Source organism: Lissotriton helveticus, chromosome 12 (assembly GCF_964261635.1).
Source record: "Lissotriton helveticus chromosome 12, aLisHel1.1, whole genome shotgun sequence".
Lineage (NCBI taxonomy): Eukaryota > Metazoa > Chordata > Amphibia > Caudata > Salamandridae > Lissotriton > Lissotriton helveticus.
This window is the reverse complement of record NC_136073.1, coordinates 902284108-902310251: the sequence shown is the minus strand read 5'-3', so window position 1 is coordinate 902310251 and position 26144 is coordinate 902284108. Positions and strand designations below refer to the sequence as shown.

The following is a 26144-nucleotide window of genomic DNA, read 5'->3' as shown; positions in this document are numbered from 1 at the left end:
AATTTTCCCTTCCAAAGCCCCTCCCTCCCCCTGACGGTTCACTGACAGAATATCAAGGTCAAAAATATAGATGTAAAAAATATCGATGTCAAGAATATAGATGTAAAAAATATTGATGTAAAAATATAGAATGCAAAAGTATCAACTCCCTATACTTAAACAGGTAAGTACAAAAATATTGAGAAAAAAATATTGATGTCAAAAACATAGCTGTACAAAATATCAATGTTTATATATATATATTTATAGAAATAAAATAATAAATATAAAATAAATTAAATAATAAAATTAATTTAAAAAAATTAAGTAGATTTGTTTTTTAAATATTCTTTATTGATTTTCAACAGATTCTATAACTAATATTCGTACATCAGTAATCATATGCTTAGCATTACAATGAAAGTTGCTTGAGAAACTTAGGCAGAATGTAAGGGTATAACTGATACAATACAATTAACGCAATGTTGAAATTAATTGCCTACTGTTTCGGAGGAGGATATTAAGAACATTCAAATATAAATTTGTATTGTATTACAAAACATTTAAACTGTTAATTGTATAAAATAATGGAAAAAGGCCGATCTCGTCTGACTGGTCCGAGTGAATCCTCTTCACTAATAGGTCGGGCTTGGGACCACGTATGCTGTTGAGTGAGTGTGAATCGTGGGCGCAAGGGGAGGAACAGCGGGGACGGAGACAGGCTCCACCCCACTTGGCATAGACATGTGTTGCGGTTACATATAGAGGTGGGTGTGGCCTGTTAAAGGCATCCAGCAGATTTGCAAACTATGGGCCCCATTAGGATGGCAGGGGGGCCCCAAAGCAGACTCTGCATGCCTTTCCGTGGTGGCAATGCGGCCACAGAAAGGCATTCACAATAGCACATTCTAATATGGCTGGCTGTGTCTGAAAGACACCGCCACCATATAGAACCCTTTTCCGCCTGGTTGACATGTCGACCGGGCGGAAAAGCGGCGGGCGGTCTTTCCTTCTGCCGCAGACCCCCCGGCCATTATAATATGGCGGGGGGTCATTCCTGCATGGATAGCAGGCGGATCGCCCCCGTCAGGCCGGCGGTGGCTACCGCCGGCCTGGCGGGGGCGATCCGCCCGCCATCCTAATGGGGCTCTATGTCGGGATGGCTGCGTCTCGATTAATTTGGTCTATATAGACGACAAGTAACTTTGCCATTGAGTGGAGTTGGCCCGTGCGTGTGAGCATGAGGCATTGGACAGCTACACTGTGTGTTCTGGGACTAGTGCCCTACGAAGGTCTAGCAGCCAGGACTGTGTGTTGGGACCTATTTGCGGCTTCCAGTCCATTGCTATTTTTCGTTTTGCGAGGCCCAGAGCTAAATCCAAGAATTTATTGAGACCTTTGCGAGAGGCGCTATGCTTCGTAATTACCACTAAGAAATGAGTGGCCTGGGTCATCACCGGGACACCTGCTGCCTCCGTGAGCACCGCCGCAATATCGCTCCAGTATAAATTAATGTGAGGACACGTCCATACGATGTGTGTAAGTGTTGCCTCTGGGCCCAGACAGCTGGGCGCACGTTGGTGGAGGCTGGGTACATCCATGCCAACCTGTGCGTTGTTAAATTTGTGTGGTACAAATAGCTGAATTGTGTATATTTCAATATGGCGGATGGTTTTGGGGTGACTGATGCATTGTGCCCACTGTTTATCAGTGATGGTGATCGATAATTCCGTGTCCCAGTATGTACGCAATGATATCAAAGGGGCGCGCCACCTAGTCTAATGGAAGTGTAGATTACTGTTATTGAGTGCTTGCAACGACCGCGTGTCAGTACATAAGAGTTGTGATGTAACAGGTTCAGTGCGATGGTTGTTCCATGTCTGGAGGAATCGACGCGTTAGCAATGCATAGAGTAGGAACGGCCCGCGTGGTATCCCAAAGGCAGTCATCAGAGCTTCAAAGGTTTGTAATTGCGAGTCTGAGTACATGTTGCCCCAAGTATCCAACCCTTCCACTCTCCAGAATTCAAATTCTAGGTGGCCGTGGCAAGTGAATGTGCCCGGTAAGACCTCCAGTGGCAGGCTAGGAGCGTATGGTGTAGCCTGGTTTTTGGGCACCACATATTTAGACCAGTTGCGTCTCGCTATCGTAATTAAGATGTTGCCTTGCTTTTTTCTGGAGCACAGTGGTGGAGCCCGAGAGCCACTCCAATATCCCTGGCTTCCCCCAGTGCAGTGCCCCGGTAGCCAGCTCAGTAAGGTTGCTATTCGCTAGCCATCGTATCGGCCACTACAATTGTGCTGCGGCATAGTAATGTACATACTTTGGCACACTCATGCCTCCGCCGACAGCGGTATGTACATTTTACGGAGAGCCACCATAGATCTAGAGTTCCCCCATATCATAGAGACAAGGAATGATAAGGGAGTCTGGAGAAAAAGTCCAAAAGTCGGGGAAGTACAAGCATCTTAAAGATGGCCACTTGCCCCATAGGGGACAGAGGTAAACTCAGCCAGAACAGAAGGGCTGCACGTCCAAAGTTTCCGTCTATCGTGTCAGCGCTGGAGTGATAGACCTGGACCCCCAAGTATTTAGAGGTATCAAACGCCCATTCCAGTGATGTATGAGGCATGGCATATCTCTGATCCGCTGAGAGCATCTTCATTGGGAACACTACTGACTTTGATCAGTTAACAAAAAAAAGAAAGTAGGTGTAATATACATTTTAACAAATATAGAAAATAAACCTAATTAAAAAAAAGTGGAACACACATACATAATAATTAATATATATATATTTCCTTTAAAACAATTAATAAACTATTAATTTTAATTTATTCTATAATTTTTAAAAGTATTAAAATTTACAAATATATATGTATATATACCAATAACATAAAATATAATTAAAAAAAATCTATTATACATTAAACTATTTAAAAATCTTTAAACTTAAATTTCCCACTCCAGTCAGTGCAACAGTAGGGAAAGTGTTAGATAGTGGAGGGGAAAAAAAATATTCCTACTCCAGTCAGTGAAACAGTAGGGAAAATGTGTGAGCGGAGGGGAAAAAAGACTATTCCCACTCCAGTGAGTGCAACATTAGAGAAAGTATTGAATAGCGAGGGGTAAACAATAATATTTCCACTCCAATAAGTGTAACAGTAGGGAAAGTGTTGGGTAGTGGAGTTGTAAAAATTGCTATTCCCTACCCAGTGAGTACAACAGTAGGGAAAGTGTTAGATAGTAGAGGGGAAAACATAATATTCCTACTCCAGTGAGTGGAACAGTAGGGAAATGTTAGCGGAGGGGAAAAAATTACTATTCCCACTCCAGTCAGTGCAACAGTAGGGAAAGTGTTGGATTGCGGATAGCTAAAAATTATTATTCCCACTCCAATAAGTGTTACAGAAGTGAAAGTGTTGGATAGCGAAGGGGTTAAAATTACTATTACGACTCCAGTACAAGCAACAGTAGGGAAAGTGTTGGATAGTGACGGAAAAATGTTTTACTATTCCCACTTCACTCACTGCAACAGTAGGGAAAGTGTTGGATTGCGGAGGGGTAATAATTAATATTCTCACTCCAGTCAGTTTAAAATTAAAAACAAACAAAATATTAACAACAAAAATATTTAAAAAAACAAAATATATCAATATGTTGAAAATTAAAATACTAGTATATTTAATGTAATAAATGTAAAGAAAACATATTATACTGTTAAATACATATGACAAATACCTACAAATATTATATTAAATAAATTACAAAATATTTTAGAACAAATAAATATTTTTAATTAGAAATTATTTAGATAACAACATATTAATTATTACATAAATGTACGTCTTTTCCATTTCCCACCCTATAACACCACACAATTCACAACCCACATCAACATTTTTAAAAAACTTACTTCCATAATTAAAAAAGTATTACCAATTAAACAAATATTATGAATTAAAAAAATATTAAAACTGATTAAATGCATTACCTTCCCACACTTTACCAATATAATCCCCACAAACCACAACTAAAATTAAACTGTCAAAAAATTAATTACACAGTTAAAACATATGTTCAATGAAAAAATTAATAGTATTTAATAACTAATTATAAAGTAAGTACAATTAATTTACTCCCCACACTTTAACCCAATAAAAGTAAAACCCACGCACTCAAAAATGGACAATTACCCTAATTAAATATTAATTCCTTAATTTATATTGATATCAACTAATTATGAATTAATTAAACATAAATTACTTCCCACCCTTTACCCCCATAAATCCCGCAAACCACACCATAAATTAATTACACAATTTCCATTTTTAATTATCAGGTAATTAATGAATATTGATTAACAACCAATTATTAATTAACTAAACATAAATTACCTCTCACCCTATACTCCTACCAACCCACAGCCCGACCTAAAATAAATTATACAATTTACATAATTCATTGGCAATCAATTAATTAATATAAATTAACAGCTAAATATTAATTAATCAAAAATAAACTAGTTCCAACCCTTTACCCCTATTAACCCCACAATCCACACCTAAAATTAACTACACAATGTCCATATTTAATATTTAATAATTAATTATTATTAATTAACAACGTATTATTAATTAATTTAAAATAAATTACTTCCCACCCTATACCCCTATAAACCCTACAAGCCACACCTAAAACAAATGAAACAATTACCATAATTAATTACCAATTATTTAATTAATTTTAATTAACAACCAAATAATAATTCATTACAATTACATTTCTTCCCACAGTTAACAATATCAAATTTCAATTGAATAAATATTGATAAATAAAAAATATTCATTAATGTATTATAATTAAATTACTTCCATCCTTATTCCTCTATAAACCCACAACCCGCTACAGACTAAAAAAAGCAAAATTGATAACTACTAAAAATGTAACACATATATTGAAAACATAAACAATTCTTATTAAAAAAATACATCACATACATTTAAAATATAAACTAAAAAACATAACACTAATTACAAAATCAATATTTAAACAACTGTATTTTTGCAAACGATATTAATTACTTCTATATTTTTTAACAACATTTCTTAACTTAAATTCGATATTCTTGGCCACGATATTCTTGCTGTCAATATTTCTGTCACGATATTTCCAACTCGATATTTGTGTAAGTCAACATTTCCAACTCAATATTCTGTCTGAATACCCCTGTGACCCAGGACAGCAGGCCGCCCCTCACTTGTGGGCATCGCCCCTGCCTGGTAGCCTGAGTGATGTGACTGAGCGAACCTACAACAGTGAATGAATAGTGTCCCTTGTCAACCAGAGACCACCCTCAGAATCATCCCCAAGGGTTCAGATTTTCTCACATAAGAGAGAGAGTGGGTCAGGGGGTGCAGGTCCCTATGGTAAATGTATGCATCACCCCTCATGTAACGCCTACCTGGCACAAAGTAACGCAAGTCAGTCCTATGCACTGCATCTCTTTGTATTTACCCCACCACGCAGAGCGACGTAAAGAAACACAAGCCACGCTATGCACTGCGTCTCTCTGTATTTACTCCACCATGCAGAGCGACGTAAAGTAACGCAAGCCACGACACGCACTGCGTCTCTTTGTATTTACCCCAGCATGCAGAGCGACGTAAAGTAACACAAGCCACACTATGCACTGCGTCTCTCTGTATTGACTCCACCATGCAGAGCGACGTAAAGTAACGCAAGCCACGCCATGCACTGCGTCTCTCTGTATTTACCCCACCAAGCAGAGCGACGTAAAGAAACACAAGCCACGACACGCACTGCGTCTCTTTTTATTTACCCCAGCATGCAGAGCGACGTAAAGTAACACAAGCCACGCTATGCACTGCGTCTCTCTGTATTTACTCCACCATGCAGAGCGACGTAAAGTAACGCAAGTCAGTACTATGCACTGAATCTCTTTCTATTTACCCCAGCATGCAGAGCGACGTAAAGTAACACAAGCCACGCCATGCACTGCGTCTCTTTGTATTTACTCCACCACTCAGAGCGACGTAAAGTAACACAAGCCACGCCATGCACTGCGTCTCTTTCTATTTACCCCAGCATGCAGAGCAACGTAAAGAAACACAAGCCACGCCATGCACTGCGCCTCTTTGTATTTACCCTAGCATGCAGAGCAACGTAAAGTAATTCAACCCACGCCATGCACTGCGTCTCTTTCTATTTACCCCAGCATGCAGAGCAACGTAAAGAAACACAAGCCACGCCATGCACTGCGTCTCTTTGTATTTACCCCACCATGCAGAGCGACGTAAAGTAACACTAGCCACGACACGCACTGTGTCTCTTTGTATTTACCCCACCAAGCAGAGCGACGTAAAGTAACACAAGCCACGACACGCACTGTGTCTCTTTGTATTTACCCCACCAAGCAGAGCGACGTAAAGTAACACAAGCCACGCCATGCACTGCTCTCTTTGTATTTACCCCACCAAGCAGAGCGACGTAAAGTAACACTAGCCACGCCATGCACTGCTCTCTTTGTATTTACCCCACCAAGCAGAGCGACGTAAAGTAACACAAGCCACGACACGCACTGTGTCTCTTTGTATTTACCCCACCAAGCAGAGCGACGTAAAGTAACACAAGCCACGACACGCACTGCGTCTCTTTGTATTTAACCCACCATGAAGAGCAACGTAAAGTAACACAAGCCACGACACGCACTGCGTCTCTTTGTATTTACCCCGCCATGCAGAGCAACGTAAGTAATGCAAGCCAGGCCATGCACTGCTCTCTTTGTATTTACCCCACCATGCAGAGTGACGTAAAGTAAAGCAAGCCACGCCATGCACTGCGTCTCTTTGTATTTACCTCACCATGCAGAGTGACGTAAAGTAAAGCAAGCCACGCCATGCACTGCCTCTCTTTATTGTTACCCCGCCATGCAGAGCGACGTAAGTAATGCAAGCCAGGCTATGCACTGCGTCTCTTTGTATCTACCCCACCATGCAGAGTGACGTAAAGTAAAGCAAGCCACGCCATGCACTGCGTCTCTTTGTATTTACCCCACCATGCAGAGTGACGTAAAGTAAAGCAAGCCACGCCATGCACTGCCTCTCTTTATTGTTACCCCGCCATGCAGAGCGACGTAAGTAATGCAAGCCAGGCTATGCACTGCGTCTCTTTGTATTTACTCCACCATGCAGAGCGATGTAAAGTAACGCAAGCCACGCCATGCACTGCATCTCTTTGTATTTACTCCACCACGCAGATAGACGTAAAGTAACACAAGCCAGGCTGTGCACTGCTTCTCTTTGTATTTACCCCACCGCGCAGATAGACGTAAAGTAACACAAGCCACGCCATGCACTGCGTCTCTTTGTATTCACCCTACCATGCAGTATGACGTAAAGAAACGCAAGCCACGCCATGCACTGCGTCTCTCTGTATTTACCCCACCGCGCAGAGCGACGTAAAGTAACGCAAGCCACGCCATGCATTGCGTCTCTTTGTATTTACTCCACCATGCAGTGACGTAAAGAAACGCAAGCCACTCCATGCACTGCGTCTCTTTGTATTTACCCCACCATGCAGAGCGACGTAAAGTAACACTAGCCATGACACGCACTGTGTCTCTTTGCATTTACCCCACCAAGCAGAGCGACGTAAAGTAACACAAGCCACGACACGCACTGTGTCTCTTTGTATTTACCCCACCAAGCAGAGCGACGTAAAGTAACACAAGCCACGCCATGCACTGCTCTCTTTGTATTTACCCCACCAAGCAGAGCGACGTAAAGTAACACTAACCACGCCATGCACTGCTCTCTTTGTATTTACCCCACCAAGCAGAGCGACGTAAAGTAACACAAGCCACGACACGCACTGTGTCTCTTTGTATTTACCCCACCAAGCAGAGCGACGTAAAGTAACACAAGCCACGACACGCACTGCGTCTCTTTGTATTTAACCCACCATGAAGAGCAACGTAAAGTAACACAAGCCACGACACGCACTGCGTCTCTTTGTATTTACCCCGCCATGCAGAGCAACGTAAGTAATGCAAGCCAGGCCATGCACTGCTCTCTTTGTATTTACCCCACCATGCAGAGTGACGTAAAGTAAAGCAAGCCACGCCATGCAGTGCGTCTCTTTGTATTTACCCCACCATGCAGAGTGACGTAAAGTAAAGCAAGCCACGCCATGCACTGCCTCTCTTTATTGTTACCCCGCCATGCAGAGCGACGTAAGTAATGCAAGCCAGGCTATGCACTGCGTCTCTTTGTATTTACCCCACCATGCAGAGTGACGTAAAGTAAAGCAAGCCACGCCATGCACTGCGTCTCTTTGTATTTACCCCACCATGCAGAGTGACGTAAAGTAAAGCAAGCCACGCCATGCACTGCCTCTCTTTATTGTTACCCCGCCATGCAGAGCGACGTAAGTAATGCAAGCCAGGCTATGCACTGCGTCTCTTTGTATTTACTCCACCATGCAGAGCGACGTAAAGTAACGCAAGCCACGCCATGCACTGCATCTCTTTGTATTTACTCCACCACGCAGATAGACGTAAAGTAACACAAGCCAGGCTGTGCACTGCTTCTCTTTGTATTTACCCCACCGCGCAGATAGACGTAAAGTAACACAAGCCACGCCATGCACTGCGTCTCTTTGTATTCACCCTACCATGCAGTATGACGTAAAGAAACGCAAGCCACGCCATGCACTGCGTCTCTCTGTATTTACCCCACCGCGCAGAGCGACGTAAAGTAACGCAAGCCACGCCATGCATTGCGTCTCTTTGTATTTACTCCACCATGCAGTGACGTAAAGAAACGCAAGCCACTCCATGCACAGTGTCTCTTTGTATTTACCCCACCATGCAGGGTGACGTAAAGAAACACAAGCCACGCCCTGCACTGCGTCTCTTTGTATTTACCCCACCATGCAGAGCGACGAAGTAATGCAAGCCAGGCTATGCACTGCGTCTCTTTGTATTTACCCCACCATGCAGAGTGACGTAAAGAAACGCAAGCCACGTATTGCACTGTGTCTCTTTGTATTTACCCCACCATGCAGAGCGACGTAAGTAATGCAAGCCACGCCATGCACTGCTCTCTTTGTATTTACCCCGCCATGCAGAGCGACGTAAAGTAACGCAAGCCAGGCTATGCACTGTGTATCTCTTTATTTACCCCACCATGCAGAGCGGCGTAAAGTAACACAGCCACGCCATGCACTGCCTCTCTTTGTATTTACCCCACCATGCAGAGCGACGTAAGTAATGCAAGCGACGCCATGCACTGCGTCTCTTTGTATTTACCCCACCATGCAGAGCGACGTAAGTAATGCAAGCCAGGCTATGCAAGGCCTCTCTTTGTATTTACCCCACCGTGGAGAGGAAAGGAAAGCAAGCCACGCCATGCACTGCCTCTCTTTATTGTTACCCCGCCATGCAGAGCGGCGTAAAGTAACGCAAGCCAGGCTATGCACTGCGTCTCTCTGTATTTACCCCACCATGCAGAGTGACGTAAAGTAAAGCAAGCCACGCCATGCACTGCTCTCTTTGTATTTACCTCACCATGCAGAGCGACGTAAAGTAACACAACCACGCCATGCACTGCTCTCTTTGTATTTACCCCACCATGCAGAGCGACGTAAGTAATGCAAGCCAGGCTATGCACTGCGTCTCTCTGTATTTACCCCACCATGCAGAGTGACGTAAAGTAACGCAAGCCACGCCATGCACTGCTCTCTTTGTATTTACCCCACCATGCAGAGCGACGTAAAGTAACACAACCACGCCATGCACTGATCTCTTTGTATTTACCCCACCATGCAGAGTGACGTAAAGTAACACAAGCCACGCCATGCACTGCTCTCTTTGTATTTACCCCACCATGCAGAGCGACGTAAAGTAACACAACCACACCATGCACTGCTCTCTTTGTATTTACCCCACCATGCAGAGTGACGTAAAGTAAAGCAAGCCACGCCATGCACTGCTCTCTTTGTATTTACCCCACCATGCAGAGCGACCTAAAGTAACACAACCACGCCATGCACTGAGATAGACGTAAAGTAACACAAGCCAGGCTGTGCACTGCTTCTCTTTGTATTTACCCCACCGCGCAGATAGACATAAAGTAACACAAGCCACGCCATGCACTGCGTCTCTTTGTATTTATTCCACCATGCAGAGTGACGTAAAGTAACACAAGCCACGCCATGCACGCTCTCTTTGTATTTACCCCACCATGCAGAGCGACGTAAAGTAACACAACCACGCCATGCACTGCTCTCTTTGTATTTACCCCACCATGCAGAGTGACGAAAAGTAAAGCAAGCCACGCCATGCACTGCCTCTCTTTATTGTTACCCCGCCATGCAGAGCGACCTAAGTAATGCAAGCCAGGCTATGCACTGCGTCTCTTTGTATTTACCCCACCATGCAGAGTGACGTAAAGTAAAGCAAGCCACGCCATGCACTGCCTCTCTTTATTGTTACCCCGCCATGCAGAGCGACGTAAGTAATGCAAGCCAGGCTATGCACTGCATCTCTTTGTATTTACCCCACCATGCAGAGCGACGTAAAGTAACACAAGCCACGACACGCACTGCGTCTCTTTGTATTTATCCCACCAAGCAGAGCGACGTAAAGTAATGCAAGCCAGGCTATGCACTGCTTCTCTTTGTATTTATCCCACCAAGCAGAGCGACGTAAAGTAACGCAAGCCAGGCTATGCACTGCGTCTCTTTGTATTTATCCCACCAAGCAGAGCGACGTAAAGTAACGCAAGCCAGGCTATGCAAGGCCTCTCTTTGTATTTACCCCACCGTGGAGAGGAAAGGAAAGCAAGCCACTCCATGCACTGCCTCTCTTTATTGTTACCCCGCCATGCAGAGCGGCGTAAAGTAACGCAAGCCAGGCTATGCACTGCGTCTCTCTGTATTTACCCCACCATGCAGAGTGACGTAAAGTAACACAAGCCACGCCATGCACTGCTCTCTTTGTATTTACCCCACCATGCAGAGCGACGTAAGTAATGCAAGCCAGGCTATGCACTGCGTCTCTCTGTATTTACCCCACCATGCAGAGTGACGTAAAGTAACGCAAGCCACGCCATGCACTGCTCTCTTTGTATTTACCCCACCATGCAGAGCGACGTAAAGTAACACAACCACGCCATGCACTAATCTCTTTGTATTTACCCCACCATGCAGAGTGACGTAAAGTAACGCAAGCCACGCCATGCACTGCTCTCTTTGTATTTACCCCACCATGCAGAGCGACGTAAAGTAACACAACCACGCCATGCACTGCTCTCTTTGTATTTACCCCACCATGCAGAGTGACGTAAAGTAAAGCAAGCCACGCCATGCACTGCTCTCTTTGTATTTACCCCACCATGCAGAGCGACGTAAAGTAACACAACCACGCCATGCACTGCTCTCTTTGTATTTACCCCACCATGCAGAGTGACGTAAAGTAAAGCAAGCCACGCCATGCACTGCTCTCTTTGTATTTACCCCACCATGCAGAGCGACGTAAAGTAACACAACCACGCCATGCACTGCTCTCTTTGTATTTACCCCACCATGCAGAGCGACGTAAAGTAACACAACCACGCCATGCACTGCTCTCTTTGTATTTACCCCACCATGCAAAGTGACGTAAAGTAAAGCAAGCCACGCCATGCACTGCCTCTCTTTATTGTTACCCCGCCATGCAGAGTGACGTAAGTAATGCAAGCCAGGCTATGCACTGCGTCTCTTTGTATTTACCCCACCATGCAGAGTGACGTAAAATAAAGCAAGCCACGCCATGCACTGCCTCTCTTTATTGTTACCCCGCCATGCAGAGCGACGTAAGTAATGCAAGCCAGGCAATGCACTGCGTCTCTTTGTATTTACCCCACCATGCAGAGCGACGTAAGTAATGCAAGCCACGCTATGCAAGGCCTCTCTTTGTATTTACCCCACCGTGGAGAGGAAAGGAAAGCAAGCCACGCCATGCACTGCCTCTCTTTATTGTTACCCCGCCATGCAGAGCGGCGTAAAGTAACGCAAGCCACGCCATGCACTGCTCTCTTTGTATTTACCCACCATGCAGAGCGACGTAAGTAATGCAAGCCAGGCTATGCACTGCGTCTCTCTGTATTTACCCCACCATGCAGAGTGACGTAAAGTAACACAAGCCACGCCATGCACTGCTCTCTTTGTATTTACCCCACCATGCAGAGCGACGTAAAGTAACACAACCACGCCATGCACTGCGTCTCTCTGTATTTACCCCACCACGCAGATAGACGTAAAGTAACACAAGCCAGGCTGTGCACTGCTTCTCTTTGTATTTACCCCACCGCGCAGATAGACGTAAAGTAACACAAGCCACGCCATGCACTGCGTCTCTTTGTATTTATTCCACCACGCAGATAGACGTAAAGTAACACAAGCCAGGCTGTGCACTGCTTCTCTTTGTATTTACCCCACCGCGCAGATAGACGTAAAGTAACACAAGCCACGCCATGCACTGCGTCTCTTTGTATTCACCCTACCATGCAGTATGACGTAAAGAAACGCAAGCCACGCCATGCACTGCGTCTCTCTGTATTTAGCCCACCATGCAGAGCGACGTAAAGTAACGCAAGCCACGCCATGCATTGCGTCTCTTTGTATTTACTCCACCATGCAGAGCGACGTAAAGAAACGCAAGCCACGCCATGCACTGCGTCTCTCTGTATTTAACCCACCATGCAGAGCGACGTAAAGTAACGCAAGCCACGCCATGCATTGCGTCTCTCTCTTTGTATTTACTCCACCATGCAGTGATGTAAAGAAACGCAAGCCACTCCATGCACTGCGTCTCTTTGTATTTACCCCACCATGCAGGGTGACGTAAAGAAACACAAGCCACGCCCTGCACTGCATCTCTTTGTATTTACCCCACCATGCAGTATGACGTAAAGAAACGCAAGCCACGCCATGCACTGCGTCTCTTTGTATTTACCCCAGCATGCAGAGCGACGTAAGTAATGCAAGCCAGGCTATGCAAGGCCTTTCTTTGTATTTACCCCACCATGCAGAGCGACGTAAAGTAACACAACCACGCCATGCACTGCTCTCTTTGTATTTACCCCACCATGCAGAGTGACGTAAAGTAACGCAAGCCACGCCATGCACTGCTCTCTTTGTATTTACCCCACCATGCAGAGCGACGTAAAGTAACACAACCACGCCATGCACTGCGGCTCTTTGTATTTACCCCACCAAGCAGAGCGGCATAAAGTAACGCAAGCCACGCCATGCACTGTATCTCTCTGTATTTACTCCACCAAGCACAGTGACGTAAAGTAACTCAAGCCAGGCTATGCAAGGCCTCTCTTTGTATTTACCCCACCATGGAGAGCGACGTAAAGTAACGCAAGCCACGCCATGCACTGCTCTCTTTGTATTTACCCCACCATGCAGAGCGACGTAAGTATTGCAAGCCAGGCTATGCACTGCGTCTCTTTGTATTTACCCCGCCATGCAGAGCGAGGTAAGTAATGCAAGCCAGGCTATGCACTGCGTCTCTTTGTATTTACCCCACCGTGGAGAGGAAAGGAAAGCGAGCCGCGCCATGCACTGTCTTTCTTTAGTGTTACCGCGCCATGCAGAGCAACGTAAAGTAACGCAAGGCGCGTCATGCACTGCATCTCTTTATTATTACCCCGCCATGCAGAGCGGCGTAAAGTAACGCAACCACGCCATGCACTGCTTCTCTTTATTGTTACCCCGCCATGCAGAGCAACGGAAATAATGCAAGCCGCGCCATGCACTGCGTCTCTTTATTGTTACCCCGCCATGGGGGGTACCATAGGTACCCCCCATGTGCACCCCCACCCCCCCAGAGTCCCTGGGGTCCCGCAACGGGCCACCCAAGCGCTCTCCGCAAGCCTTTCCGTGGGCAGAAAGGCATTCCTCAAAGCACATTGTAATATGGCTGGCGGTGTCAAACAGACACCGCCACCATATTGCAGCCTTTTCCGCCCGGTCGCAAGTCGACCGGGGCGGAAATGCGTCGGACGGTCGTTCCGTCCATCGCGGACCCCCCAGCCATAGTAATATGGTGGGGGGTCATTTCTGCACGGATGGCGGGCGGATTGCCCCTGCCGGGCCGGCGGTGACTACCACCGGCCCGGCGGGGGCAATCCGCCCGCCATCCTAATGGGGCCCAAAGTGTCTTTGCGTGGCTTGGTAAATGCCTAAAAGGGTTTTATATTGATGCTACACACAAAAGTGACTCAACCCCGTAGTAAACCTGCCCTTAATGTTTAGAGTGTGGCGTGGAGGCAGACACCACTCAAGGTGCATTTATTCTGCTATATCTAATTTAATCCCAAACAATTATCCCTTCATAAAACACATTATATGAGAAGCAGAACTTGAGGGGGATTAAGGGGCAGTGGAAGAGAGCGGAGGGCAGATTGTTAGGGGCACTTAAAACACAACACTTTTCAAACTAAACAAAATTTTTAAGGCCTTCAAAACTGACACAAGAGAGAGTGTGTCCATAATTTTGTCAGTGTGGACATGTGAAAATCCCAGGTGAAATCTGAGAGACACTTCATCATACCCAATTTTTTCCTATAGAATATATTTCTAGGGGGTGTGGCATCCCAATCACCCCCTTTATGCCTCACCCCCCCTCTGAAGCTATGCCTCTGGTGCCACACCTGCAGTCAGGGCTTTAAGTGGGCCGGGTCTCACCGGGTCTGAGCACCAGCAGTTTTTTGAAGAAGGCCTCGAAACGGGTCTCTATCGGGCTCTGTTTTGTGCCCTGGCACAGGCGGTCTGTTTTTTTCCAGACGGCAAAGACAGCAGGCATATGGATGTGCCTTGCCCACACTGCTCACTTCTCACTAGTGTTCCCTGCTCACACTGCTCACTTCTCACTAGTGTTCGCTGCTCACACTGCTCCCTTCTCACTAGTGTGCGCTGCTCACACTGCTCACTTCTCATTAGTGTGCGCTGCTCACACTGCTCACTTCTCACTAGTGTGCGCTGCGCACACTGCTCACTTCTCACTAGTGTTCGCTGCTCACACTGCTCACTTCTCACTAGTGTGCGCTGCTCACACTGCTCACTTCTCACTAGTGTGCACTGCTCACACTGCTCACTTCTCACTAGTGTGCGCTGCGCACACTGCTCACTTCTCACTAGTGTGCGCTGCTCACACTGCTCACTTCTCACTAGTGTTCGCTGCTCACACTTCCCCCTTCTCACTAGTGTTCGCTGCTCACACTGCTCCCTTCTCACTAGTGTGCACTGCTCACACTGCTCACTTCTCACTAGTGTGCGCTGCTCACACTGCTCACTTCTCACTAGTGTGCGCTGCGCACACTGCTCACTTCTCACTAGTGTGCGCTGCTCACACTGCTCACTTCTCACTAGTGTGCGCTGCGCACACTGCTCACTTCTCACTAGTGTTCGCTGCTCACACTGCTCATTTCTCACTAGTGTTCGCTGCTCACACTGCTCCCTTCTCACTAGTGTTGGCTGCTCACACTGCTCCCTTCTCACTAGTGTGCACTGCTCACACTGCTCACTTCTCACTAGTGTGCGCTGCTCACACTGCTCACTTCTCACTAGTGTGCGCTGCGCACACTGCTCACTTCTCACTAGTGTTCGCTGCTCAAACTGCTCACTTCTCACTAGTGTTCGCTGCTCACACTGCTCCCTTCTCACTAGTGTTCGCTGCTCACACTGCTCCCTTCTCACTAGTGTGCACTGCTCACACTGCTCACTTCTCACTAGTGTGCGCTGCTCACACTGCTCCCTTCTCACTAGTGTGCACTGCTCACACTGCTCACTTCTCACTAGTGTTTGCTGCTCACACTGCTCCCTTCTCACTAGTGTTCGCTGCTCACACTGCTCCCTTCTCACTAGTGTGCGCTGCTCACACTGGTCACTTCTCACTAGTGTTCGCTGCTCACACTGCTCCCTTCTCACTAGTGTTCGCTGCTCACACTGCTCCCTTCTCACTAGTGTGCACTGCTTACACTGCTCACTTCTCACTAGTGTGCACTGCTCACACTGCTCCCTTCTCACTAGTGTGCACTGCTCACACTGCTCACTTCTCACTAGTGTGCGCAGTGCACAATGCTCATTTCTCACTAGTGTTTGCTGCTCACACTGCTCACTTCTCACTAGTGGAAAGTTACGGCATGACGTCATGCCAGGTGAGCGTTGTAGGGGAAGGGAAATCCTTTAAAGAGCGTCATTTTCTCTCTGGAATTCTCTTCTCTTTTTGAAACTAAGGAGAAGAAACATCGTCGTGGTGTCACCAGGGCTTTAAGTGGAAGCTTTTTCAATATTATATACAAGCCATAGTTGCTGTTTATGTATCTAATGCAACTAACAACCATTGACAAAGCCAATAGTCCTGACTTGTTGTAGGTATGATGTTACTTGGGGTATCATATATCTGGATGCAGTGACAGAAACAGCAAAATACAACTCGGGCGGCACACTATGCTACGCACAGATTGTTAGCTTAAGTTTGTACGCCACTCCCCTAATTACATTAGCCACGCCCATTTGAGAGACCCCAGTTTTTTCATCCCACTTAAAGCCCAGCCTCCAGTATTCAGCATACTCGAGCAAACACTGCAGCAGTTTACGTCAATTGGGGGGGGGGGCAGTTTTGGACACAACATACAAATCTCTGGTCAGCTCTGAGTTCATCTGTGCAATGGGAGCTGTCAGAGGGGTTGGGTTGAAAGGGGCCTTCCAGGGCACAAGACCTGTCTGTGCAGAGAGGACTTTGACCCCAATGACGTCAGCCACCAGGAGCACGTGCTGCACACCTGACATCTGAGGAATAACGCGCCACACTTCCTGCCAGAGAGTGGTGCACGGTGGCACCGTGACGCGCGGGGACACCGTCCCTTGTAAATCGGGTTAATGTGTGACGAGTCCTTGACCCTCCCCCCCACCCCTCAGGAGCGAACTTACCCGGCACCGGTTCCCACAGCAGCCGGCTCCGCAGCAGCCTTTCCCTCCGGCTCTGACGGCGGCGCACCCGGGGCAGAGGACCTGCAACAAGCGAGAGAAGATGTCAGCGGCGAGCGTTGAAGCAGAGGCTGGTTAGCGGGACCCAAGCACAAGCGTGCAAACCAGTTAAACCTCAAAAACTGAAAACAGGATTTAAAAGAGGGACACGCTTTAATCCAACATTTCACAAACTATTTTACTCTGGAAGGCAGTAGATGATGTTTATATATATATATATATTCACTGAAAAAACCATAGGTTTCAGACATGTTATCAAGCCTCTGGAGAGAGGCGAAACGCGTCATGGCGGACATGCTGGCAACTTTATGCACGAAATAAAAGCACTGAAATAATTTGCACCAGACCTGGGTTTTGCTCATCGTCATTGTTTTCCTGCGGTAACATTTGCTGGATACGTGTTGGCGTGTGGCTAGAAATTCTTATATATATATATATGTGTGTATATTTATTTATATATATATATATATATATATATATATATATATATATATATATATATATATATATATAAATATATATACATACATATACATATATATATATATATATACATATATATATATATATATATATATATATTCACTGAAAAAACCATAGGTTTCAGACATGTTATAGTTAGGAATTAGCACTTAAAAAACCTTCGAAATTCACTGAAAAAACCATAGGTCTCAGACATGTTATAGTTAGGAATTGGCATTTAAAAAAACCTTAGAAATTCACTGAAAAAAACATAGGTTTTAGGGGTGCTATAGTTAGCTGAACATTTCACTCGTACAAAACCATTGAAATTCCTCCGTTATAGTTAGTTCTGCTAACTATAACTTGCGCGCCCGCAATCCACTGATGACACATATTACATCATTGATGATGTCACATATTACATCATTCATGACATGGTCAGTGACATCACTGATGACATCTCAAATGACATCACTGATGACATCACTGATGACAACATCCAGTGAATGTGGTTTGGTTCGTTATTTAAATATGCATTATATATATAGCAATCTGCATTGAAGAATGAGTGGATATATGAATATCAATATCTGGATGGAGGATTCAGTAGTAGTGTGATTGACTGTTTACTTGACTAATTTATAGTGTCTCACTAAATATATTGGATAGTGACTAAACTGTGTGAATATCTGTATCACTTTGTTAGTTGTTGTGTAAACTGCTGCACCAGTTGGTTACTAGCTACGTGAAAGTCTATATTAGTTATTGATTAATTAACTGAGTATTTGTATGGGAGAGTGAATGTGTGTGTGGTTCGGTGGGGGGTGTGTGACTCCCCAAAGATGTGTGAATAGTTGATTCAGTAGGTATATGAGGTTAAGACTACATGTTATAACAGTTGTTTGGGTGAGTGAATATCTTTTTGGGTGTGGTGATGAGCAAATATTTCTCAATGGTACATGTCCAACATAGTAGAAAAATAAAAGGCAGTGTATGTGACAGTTGTATATAAATAATTAGAACATTGGAATGTTGGGAGCTCCATTGAAAACAATGGAGTGCTCCGGGCTTATAATGGCTGGTATAAGCCCGGAGCTCCAATATTCCAATGATTCTTTGTTCACAGCTCTGGCTGTGAGCAAAGGCTTCAAGGAACCTGAGGGGATTCCAATCCTCTCACGCTCCCATAAGGCTTTGTTCTTTTTTGTTAGAACATTCTGCCCTCTAGTGGCAGAATGTTCTAATAGCCTTATAGCCCTTCGTAGCTGGACTATACCGGCTCTTGAAGTCCCTCTCCCTTGTTAAAGGCCCTCGCCTTCGGCTCGGGCCTTTAACGCTGGAGAGGGCCTTTAATAGCCGGTATAGCCCTCTACGGCGGGCTATAAGGCTATAGTATACCTAAGACTCAGAGGTTGGATGTGTGACTGTATGGATAACTGTTTACTTGCAATAGTGATTTTATAACACACTAAGTATGAGTTACTATCTATATGAATAAATGAAGTGGTGTTTGTATAAGTGTGTAGCTGAGTAAATGTGAGTATCATCCATTGTTTGCATAAGTGAATAGGATGACTGCGTAAGTGAATAGGATGTGTGCTGGTGTGTAATGTCGATATAGGTGTATAAGTATATTTGATAGTGTTCTATTGATCATTGACAGCATGTATGAGTGAATCTATGGGTAAGTGATTAGATGTGTGTGAAGATCTAGGAATCACTGAGTGGGTTTTTAGAAACTTGTATTGGTGTGTCAATGGTTTCAAATATGGTACTCTGTATTTTACAGTGAGTGATGAAAGGTTATACTAGTGTATGATGAGATGCATCAGATTGTCACGTGGATGATGTCATCAGTAATGTCATCAGTGATATCATTTGAGATGTCATCAGTGATGTCACTGACCATGTCATGAATGATGTAATATGTGACATCATCAGCAGTGGATTGCAGGCGCGCGAGTTATAGTTAGCAGAACTAACTATAACGGAGGAATTTCAAAGGTTTTGTACACATGAAATGTCCAGCTAACTATAACACCCCTAAAACCTATGTTTTTTTCAGTGAATTTCTAAGGTTTTTTAAATGCTAATTCCTAACTATAACATGTCTGAAACCTATGGTTTTTTCAGAGAATTGCAAATGTTTTGTAATTGACAATTTTTAAATGTATTAATTGTTATATTTATTTTTTGATACTGATTTACTACATTTTTTAACTATTTATTTTTAGATATTTTGTTAATTACATTATAATTACATTATACATTGCATTACAAAATATACTTTCTCAGAATGAATTACTTTTGTTTAAATACTTTGCAAATAGGCAATAGACTTTTAACTACAGTAGTTACAGTTGTTGCAATGGGCAACACAATTTCAAACACAAGGCAACATTGAGCTCAATGGGGATTTCTAGATAAATGCAATTAGTTACTTTATGGATTACTTTTCTAACCACAGGACTGGATCCTTGATTCAGTCCTGGGATATCTCCTGTAAACAGTTGAGTAAAAGCGTTTTGGTTACAATAGTGATTTTTAAGGAATATTATTGTATTTTAAAAGTTGACACACTTTTTCACATAGAATCACCATTGTTATCCTATGGGAGGAAATTCACTTAGCAGGTAAGCAGTGTTATCGTTACTTTTTATTACTCAGTGGTGGATCCTGGATCCAGTACGGGTGCATCTCCTGTAAACGGTTGAAAGAATTTGTTTAAGTCATACAGGCGATTTTTAAGGAATATTTGTAGTTTGTGAAAATCAACACTTACAAACTTTTCTGGTGAAAACCAGACAATGGATTCCTATGGAAGAAAATAAATAAAAAATAATAATTAATTAATATGAATATTAATTTTAAGCTCTGTACTTTGTTCAGCGGGCCTAACTTGGTCTCTGCATCCGACCCGTGCTCCATTGCAGTTGGTCTGAACTTGCGACTTTGTCCCAGTCCTGCGCAACCAGATAACCACAGTTGGTTCTTAATGGTTCTAGACACTACTTTCACTTAAAACTTAAGAACTGAATCGCTCTGGTTCAACTGATTTGATTTTTGGTTTTTTTGGGGTAAAATTATTTATTACAGTTTCCTCTATTTGTCTAAAGTGGTGTGGAAGTTTTGTTGTGGTATGTTCTCACGTGATTACTGATTGAAGTGCTGCATATATACTTTACATATTGCCTCTAAGATAAGCTACCTCACCCACTTTACTACTTACTCGTGGCCTATATGGAGTCACCTGCACCTTCCAACACTCACTCACCCTTCTACCCACTCATGATCCATACATCCTCACTGTACCTTTGAATGGTCACTCACTCTTCGACACACTCACAATGTATACACATTGACAGAGACCTTGCTGACCTCATCCACTTTTGTACTCATTTACAGCTCATACACACAAACCTTACTGACTTCACATGCTTCACTTGCAGATAAACGAAGACAGAAAACAATGTGTTTTATGCATGTATTTATTTCTAAAAGCAGAAAAATACTGAAAATGGTTCTTCCCGTGAGAGACCCCCCCATGCTGTCCATCATGAATTACAGGCAACAGCTGAGCAGACAGACAGACAGGGGAGTTAACAAACAGGATCAGAGTCCCTTAAATACAGGCACATGTTAATATGTGTTTGTATATAATGTACATATTTACCTGCCGTGTACTGTTTTATTATTTTTGGCTACCTCAGTTGCTAAAACATAACAGGCATCAAAGTATAAGCGCATCTTCATCAGTTAAATAAATGTGGAAATATGTCATTTTACAACTCCATTTGTTCTCAAAACACAAAATAAATATGGATAAATACAGGTAACAATGTTATAAAAATGATACCATTAAACCGGGAGCCAGTTGCGATGTGTTTCGGCCACACCTTCCTTAAACATGGCCATACCCAGGACCACCTTGGATCAAGTTAAGCCGCACAGGCCCCTCGACAGTGACGGCTGGTTGTGCAGAGTTTAAGTTACATTCACTCTGTCCCATCCATCCCAGCAGTGATCACCAGTTGTGATCGAGATAATTCAAGCCCCCCAAATGTCCATTATGGTGCCAGGGTCTGGTGAGGCTAAGTAACATATGCCTTTGGCCATGCTTAAAGTAGTGAGCAGGTTTGTTGGGGTTAAGTCGCCCACCTCATGCTGCTACAACATCAAAGGCAGTGTTGTACTCTCATCTGTGTCTTAAAGGGGTCACCTGGCCAATGATGTCATAATAAACCCCAAAACCCCCTGCTGACGTCATCAGACAAAGGAACATTCTGGAACGCCCATAGGTTGGTGATTGTTAGCGATGGAGGACTAGTTAAAGAAAGAGTTACTTGTAAGATTTCTTAAGGCGGGGTGTGGGGGTGTCACAGTCATAAAATCAGCTCCCAGATGCTGCTCCTCAATCACCATGGCTGGCTCATGAACTCCCAGCTCTCCTCTCTCTGCCCCCCCCCCCCCCCTCAGCCTCGGTGACCCCGCCCACAGGTAGGCCTCTCCGCCTCACCTGTGCCATGGAAGGGATTTGGAAAGAGGAAGTCATTCTGTGGTTAATGTTCACCTGGCCCTGGGCTCATCTTGATAGCACGCGCCACCAGGAAGTGCAGGGGGAGCAGAGGGGGGAAGGACCCGCCTTAAGCAAATGTTATTCCACAGGCTCGGGCCAACCTTTCATCCGGGCTATCGAGTTTACAGAAGTGAATCGAAGGCGCGCAGGTGTTCAGAGAGGCGTATGTGGGTCTTACGCACCCTTGGAGCAGGAGTGTTCACTGCCTTCTAAGAGCTCCTTCGGGCACTCAAACCCCCAAACTGATTCCCCAGACCCTTCAGATGCAACCCCTCCTTCTCCTGTTTCAAAAGGGACCTCAAACTCCATCTCCTCAACAAATACTTTCCTGACCAACGTCAACTAACCTAGACCTCAATATCCGAGTTGACTCCTCTCTCTTGACATTCAAGGATAGTTGGTGACCGGACTGTGTTAACCACCTGATTTTTCATGCTGTTTTTTATCCCTGGTTTGCTTCCTTACTGCCTGCCTACTATGCAATGCAATTTCCGTCTGTTTTTACAGTGTGTATGTAAAGCGCTCTGATACCTATGGGTCAAGATAGCAGTATATAAAGCTTTAAAAATAAAAAATAAATGATATTTTTATCACTTGGACTACTCTGATATCCCCCCCCCCCCTCCTGCTCACTGTAAGATTTCTTATGGCGGGGTGTGGGGGTGTCACAATCATAAACTCAGCTCCCAGATGCTTCAAAGTTGCCCACTCCACAGGAAACATAAGTGCCAGGACCCTCGTTAGGATGGGACTTCGGCTTTCCGGCACCCGTCGCGCCTGCTATCGCAGCCTATGACCCTATCACAACAACTACTACCCAGCACACCCTACAACAGGGACAATTCAGACTATTCCAGGCCCCTCAACCTGATAGAATGGCTTGGGCGGTGGGTGTCAGTCATTTTTAATGTATATTGATTCGATAAACAACTGTTGAGTTCAACTCTAAATAAAATAAACTGCGCCGTCATGAGGCAGACTGTCTCGAGAATTATGGGGCAGATGTACGACCGTTTTTTGATGCCGCAAAGGGGAATTTGGCTCCTTTGCGACCGCAAAAAACGACTGCCCAATGTACTGACACTATTTTGTGAGTCGCTGACCAACTAGCAACTCGCAAAATATTGTTAGCGACTCGCTATTAGGAAGGGGCATGATTGTTTTGCAACCGCAATTGCGGTCGCGGGAAAACTTGCAGTTTACCACTCTTCTCAGAAGGGTGGAAAGGCACACGCAAACAGAAAGGGGTACCCAGGGGACCCCTTTTTGAATGGGTGCACAAATATTTTTTAAGAGCAGGCAGTGGTCCCAGGGACCGCTACCTGCCCTTAAAAAATTAAACTTCAAAGTTTCATTTTTCTTTTTTAAATACATCCTGTTTCCTTTAAGGAAAACGGGATGCATTAAAAAAAACTGCTTTATTTAAAAAGCAGTCCCAGACATGGAGGTCTGTTGACCCCAGCAGGCCACCATTCTTGGGAGTGCTAGCCATTCCCAATGTTGTCCCAAATTGTGACAGTCTCATTAATATTCATATGGCATGCAATTTGCAACCCCATTGGAAATTGCAAACAATGTCTGAGCCATTGTTGTACATTAACTTTAGCGAGTCGCAAATTGCGAGTCGCAATTTTGCGCAATTTGAGACTCGCTAAACTTAAAGGTTGTACATCTGGCCTTAAGTGCAGTGCACTGGAAAACACCGGCTCAAATTAAGCACTGGTTGAGGGTGTCTACACCCAAGTGGGTGGAGCTTCATTGTCGCCAGTTCCTGATCCAAGGCTGTGGCTTTTGGCCGCTTGAAACAGCTACAGTGAATGAAACCTGTTAGTGTGAATAAAATTGTAATGAAGTTGTGTTTCTCTTAATCGCAGTTTCATCAAGGCAACAAGCAGGCTAAAGAAAGTTTTGTTTCATTACGAAGGTAGTGGTCGCAAGCAACTGTCCAGGGGTCACAAGCTGCAGTCTAGGGGTCGCAGCAGCCACCCCTTAATGGCGTCCATGGGCTGGCTTTAGGAACCAAAAGCATTTCTGGCTAAACCCCTCAAACAAGCCCCACCCCCTTCATCACCCCACGCAATCGCTCTTTCCCTCCATCCATTGTCTCTCTCTGTACCCTCCCCCTCCCCCGCTCTCTATTCTAAAGCCTCCCCCGCCCATGTCTGCCGCAGCTCACCGTGGAGGGCAGGGTCAAAGGACAGGCGCCGGGAGTGGCCATGGGCTTGCAAAGCCAGTCTCAAGGGCTCCGGCCCACCAGGGAAATGCCCGGTGGAATAAAAGGACTCTCTGGCCAGGACCCTCCCCCTCTGCTGACCACCCATAGTCCACATAAATATCCTGCTCTGGTCTTTGGCTGTTCATTCCGCCTCTGACACGTGCTGCCTAGAAGAACCATAGAAATAAAATAAATAAACGGTGGTACTTACAAAGAGTCCCCCTCCGACGATGCCCCCCATCAGCCAGACCTGCAGGGTGATGTTGTCGGTCCACTTGGTCTGGGCGTTGGGGAACATGAGCAGCAGGTTGGCCCCGATGCACAGGAAGGCCATGGGCAGGAGCATCAGGCCCACCAGCCGCGAGCACTTCCCCGTGCACATCTTGGCGCGAGCACTGCGCCTTGGCGTGAGGGCTCTTGGGGGGCAGTAGATCCTCAGTGAGGACTTTGGGGGTCCGCTGTGGCTCCTGAACCAGGATCTTGGGGTCAGCAGTGACTCCTACTCTGGATCTTGGGTGCAGGAGAAGCCGGCTTCCTGTCCCTCTGAAGCCCTGTCCCCTAGTGCCAGCTTGAGCCGACACGGCATCGATTGATGTTTGCTCATAGATAAGTTGGGAGCAAGGTTCACCAGGGCCGTCTGCTCCGCAGGCACCTGGTGGGGCAGGTTTGTAACCCTTGGAGTTTGGAAGAACTCACATCACTAACAATAGTGCAGCGGTCGTAAATATTATTATTAGAAAGCGAGATACTGTCAATGTGGAAAGAGTCTTGTTAGCCAATGCGGTAAGTGGATCTGCATATAGTATGTCTCGCTGACTAACAGCTTTAACTATCTCCTATCGAAGACCTGTTGTCTCTAGTTCATTAAAATATATACATACTGAGGGCTTTAGTTCAGCTGCTCTTTCTTGATTGGATGGCTTTCTTATCCATCTCATTTCCTTGCTTCTTATTGGACGGTCTTCGTTTGTCCCGCCTCTGGAGCATGTCTCTTTACTGTGTGTGCTTGGATGACATGGAAGCTTGCATTCAGGGACCCTTTATATCTGTTTCTCTGCAGTCTACGCGAGTGCATGCGTTCTCTCCCTCTCTCCCTCGTGTTGCGTTTCCCCTTCCCATGACCTGCATCTTCAGCGTTATTCCCCCACACGGAGCAACCGTTTTTTTTATGTTAAGGAGGCCCGGCAGCTGCAAACATTGCTGTCAGGCCGCTCCTTTTTTAAAGCACACTTTCACCCATATGTATCTTTTTATTTACCACTTCAAGACTGCGTCTGCCAATCGTGAACGGTGAATAAAAGAAAAGCAAACGGGCCATCACGCCGGGCTGCCTGAGCGTCATGACGCACATGCGTGTGTGCGTGTGTGTGATAATGCACACACACACATACAAGTCATTGTGCATACTTGTTTCACATGTGAAGAGGAAACAAGCAGTGGCAAAGTCAGATGTATTGTTTGCTGCCAGCTTCCCGGCTTTGCCAATGCTTGCTTTTTTTAAATCATGGTTAATAGGTGTTACTAAAAACAAAAAAAATCTACAAGTAAAAACAATTTTTAGGTCTCACAAAAGCACATATTGCTATGGTTTCCCTAGCACCGAAGGGAACTACTTTGTGTGTTGATGCGCTCCCTGAGAAAGGGAAGAAAGGGCAGAATGTCACTCACGGTGAAGTTAGCCAATGGCTGAATAGGGCTGATCACTTTCCCCATGATGTATACTACAGTGGGAGGGATAACAAGGTGAATGACTCAACAACAAACCAATGGATGAAGATGGTTGTCTGAAACCCTTTTAGTTCTGTTATATATATAATTTAGTACAATTATGCATTCTTGGTTAATCTC

At 45.0% G+C, this 26144-nt stretch overlaps 1 protein-coding gene across 1 annotated transcript in view; it reads right to left on the bottom strand.

Moving 5' to 3' along the window:
• TM4SF5 (transmembrane 4 L six family member 5) overlaps nt 1-24991 on the bottom strand; it is a 35719-nt gene extending 10728 nt beyond the window's left edge. Inside the window, exons 1-2 of the mRNA XM_078670803.1 lie at nt 24508-24991; nt 16987-17067 (exon numbers count right to left, since the gene is read on the bottom strand). Coding sequence (XP_078526929.1) covers nt 16987-17067; nt 24508-24678 — 252 coding nt within the window. The 5' untranslated portion in view covers nt 24679-24991. The remainder of the gene's footprint in view (nt 1-16986; nt 17068-24507) is intronic.
• Nucleotides 24992-26144: the final 1153 nt, after the last annotated feature.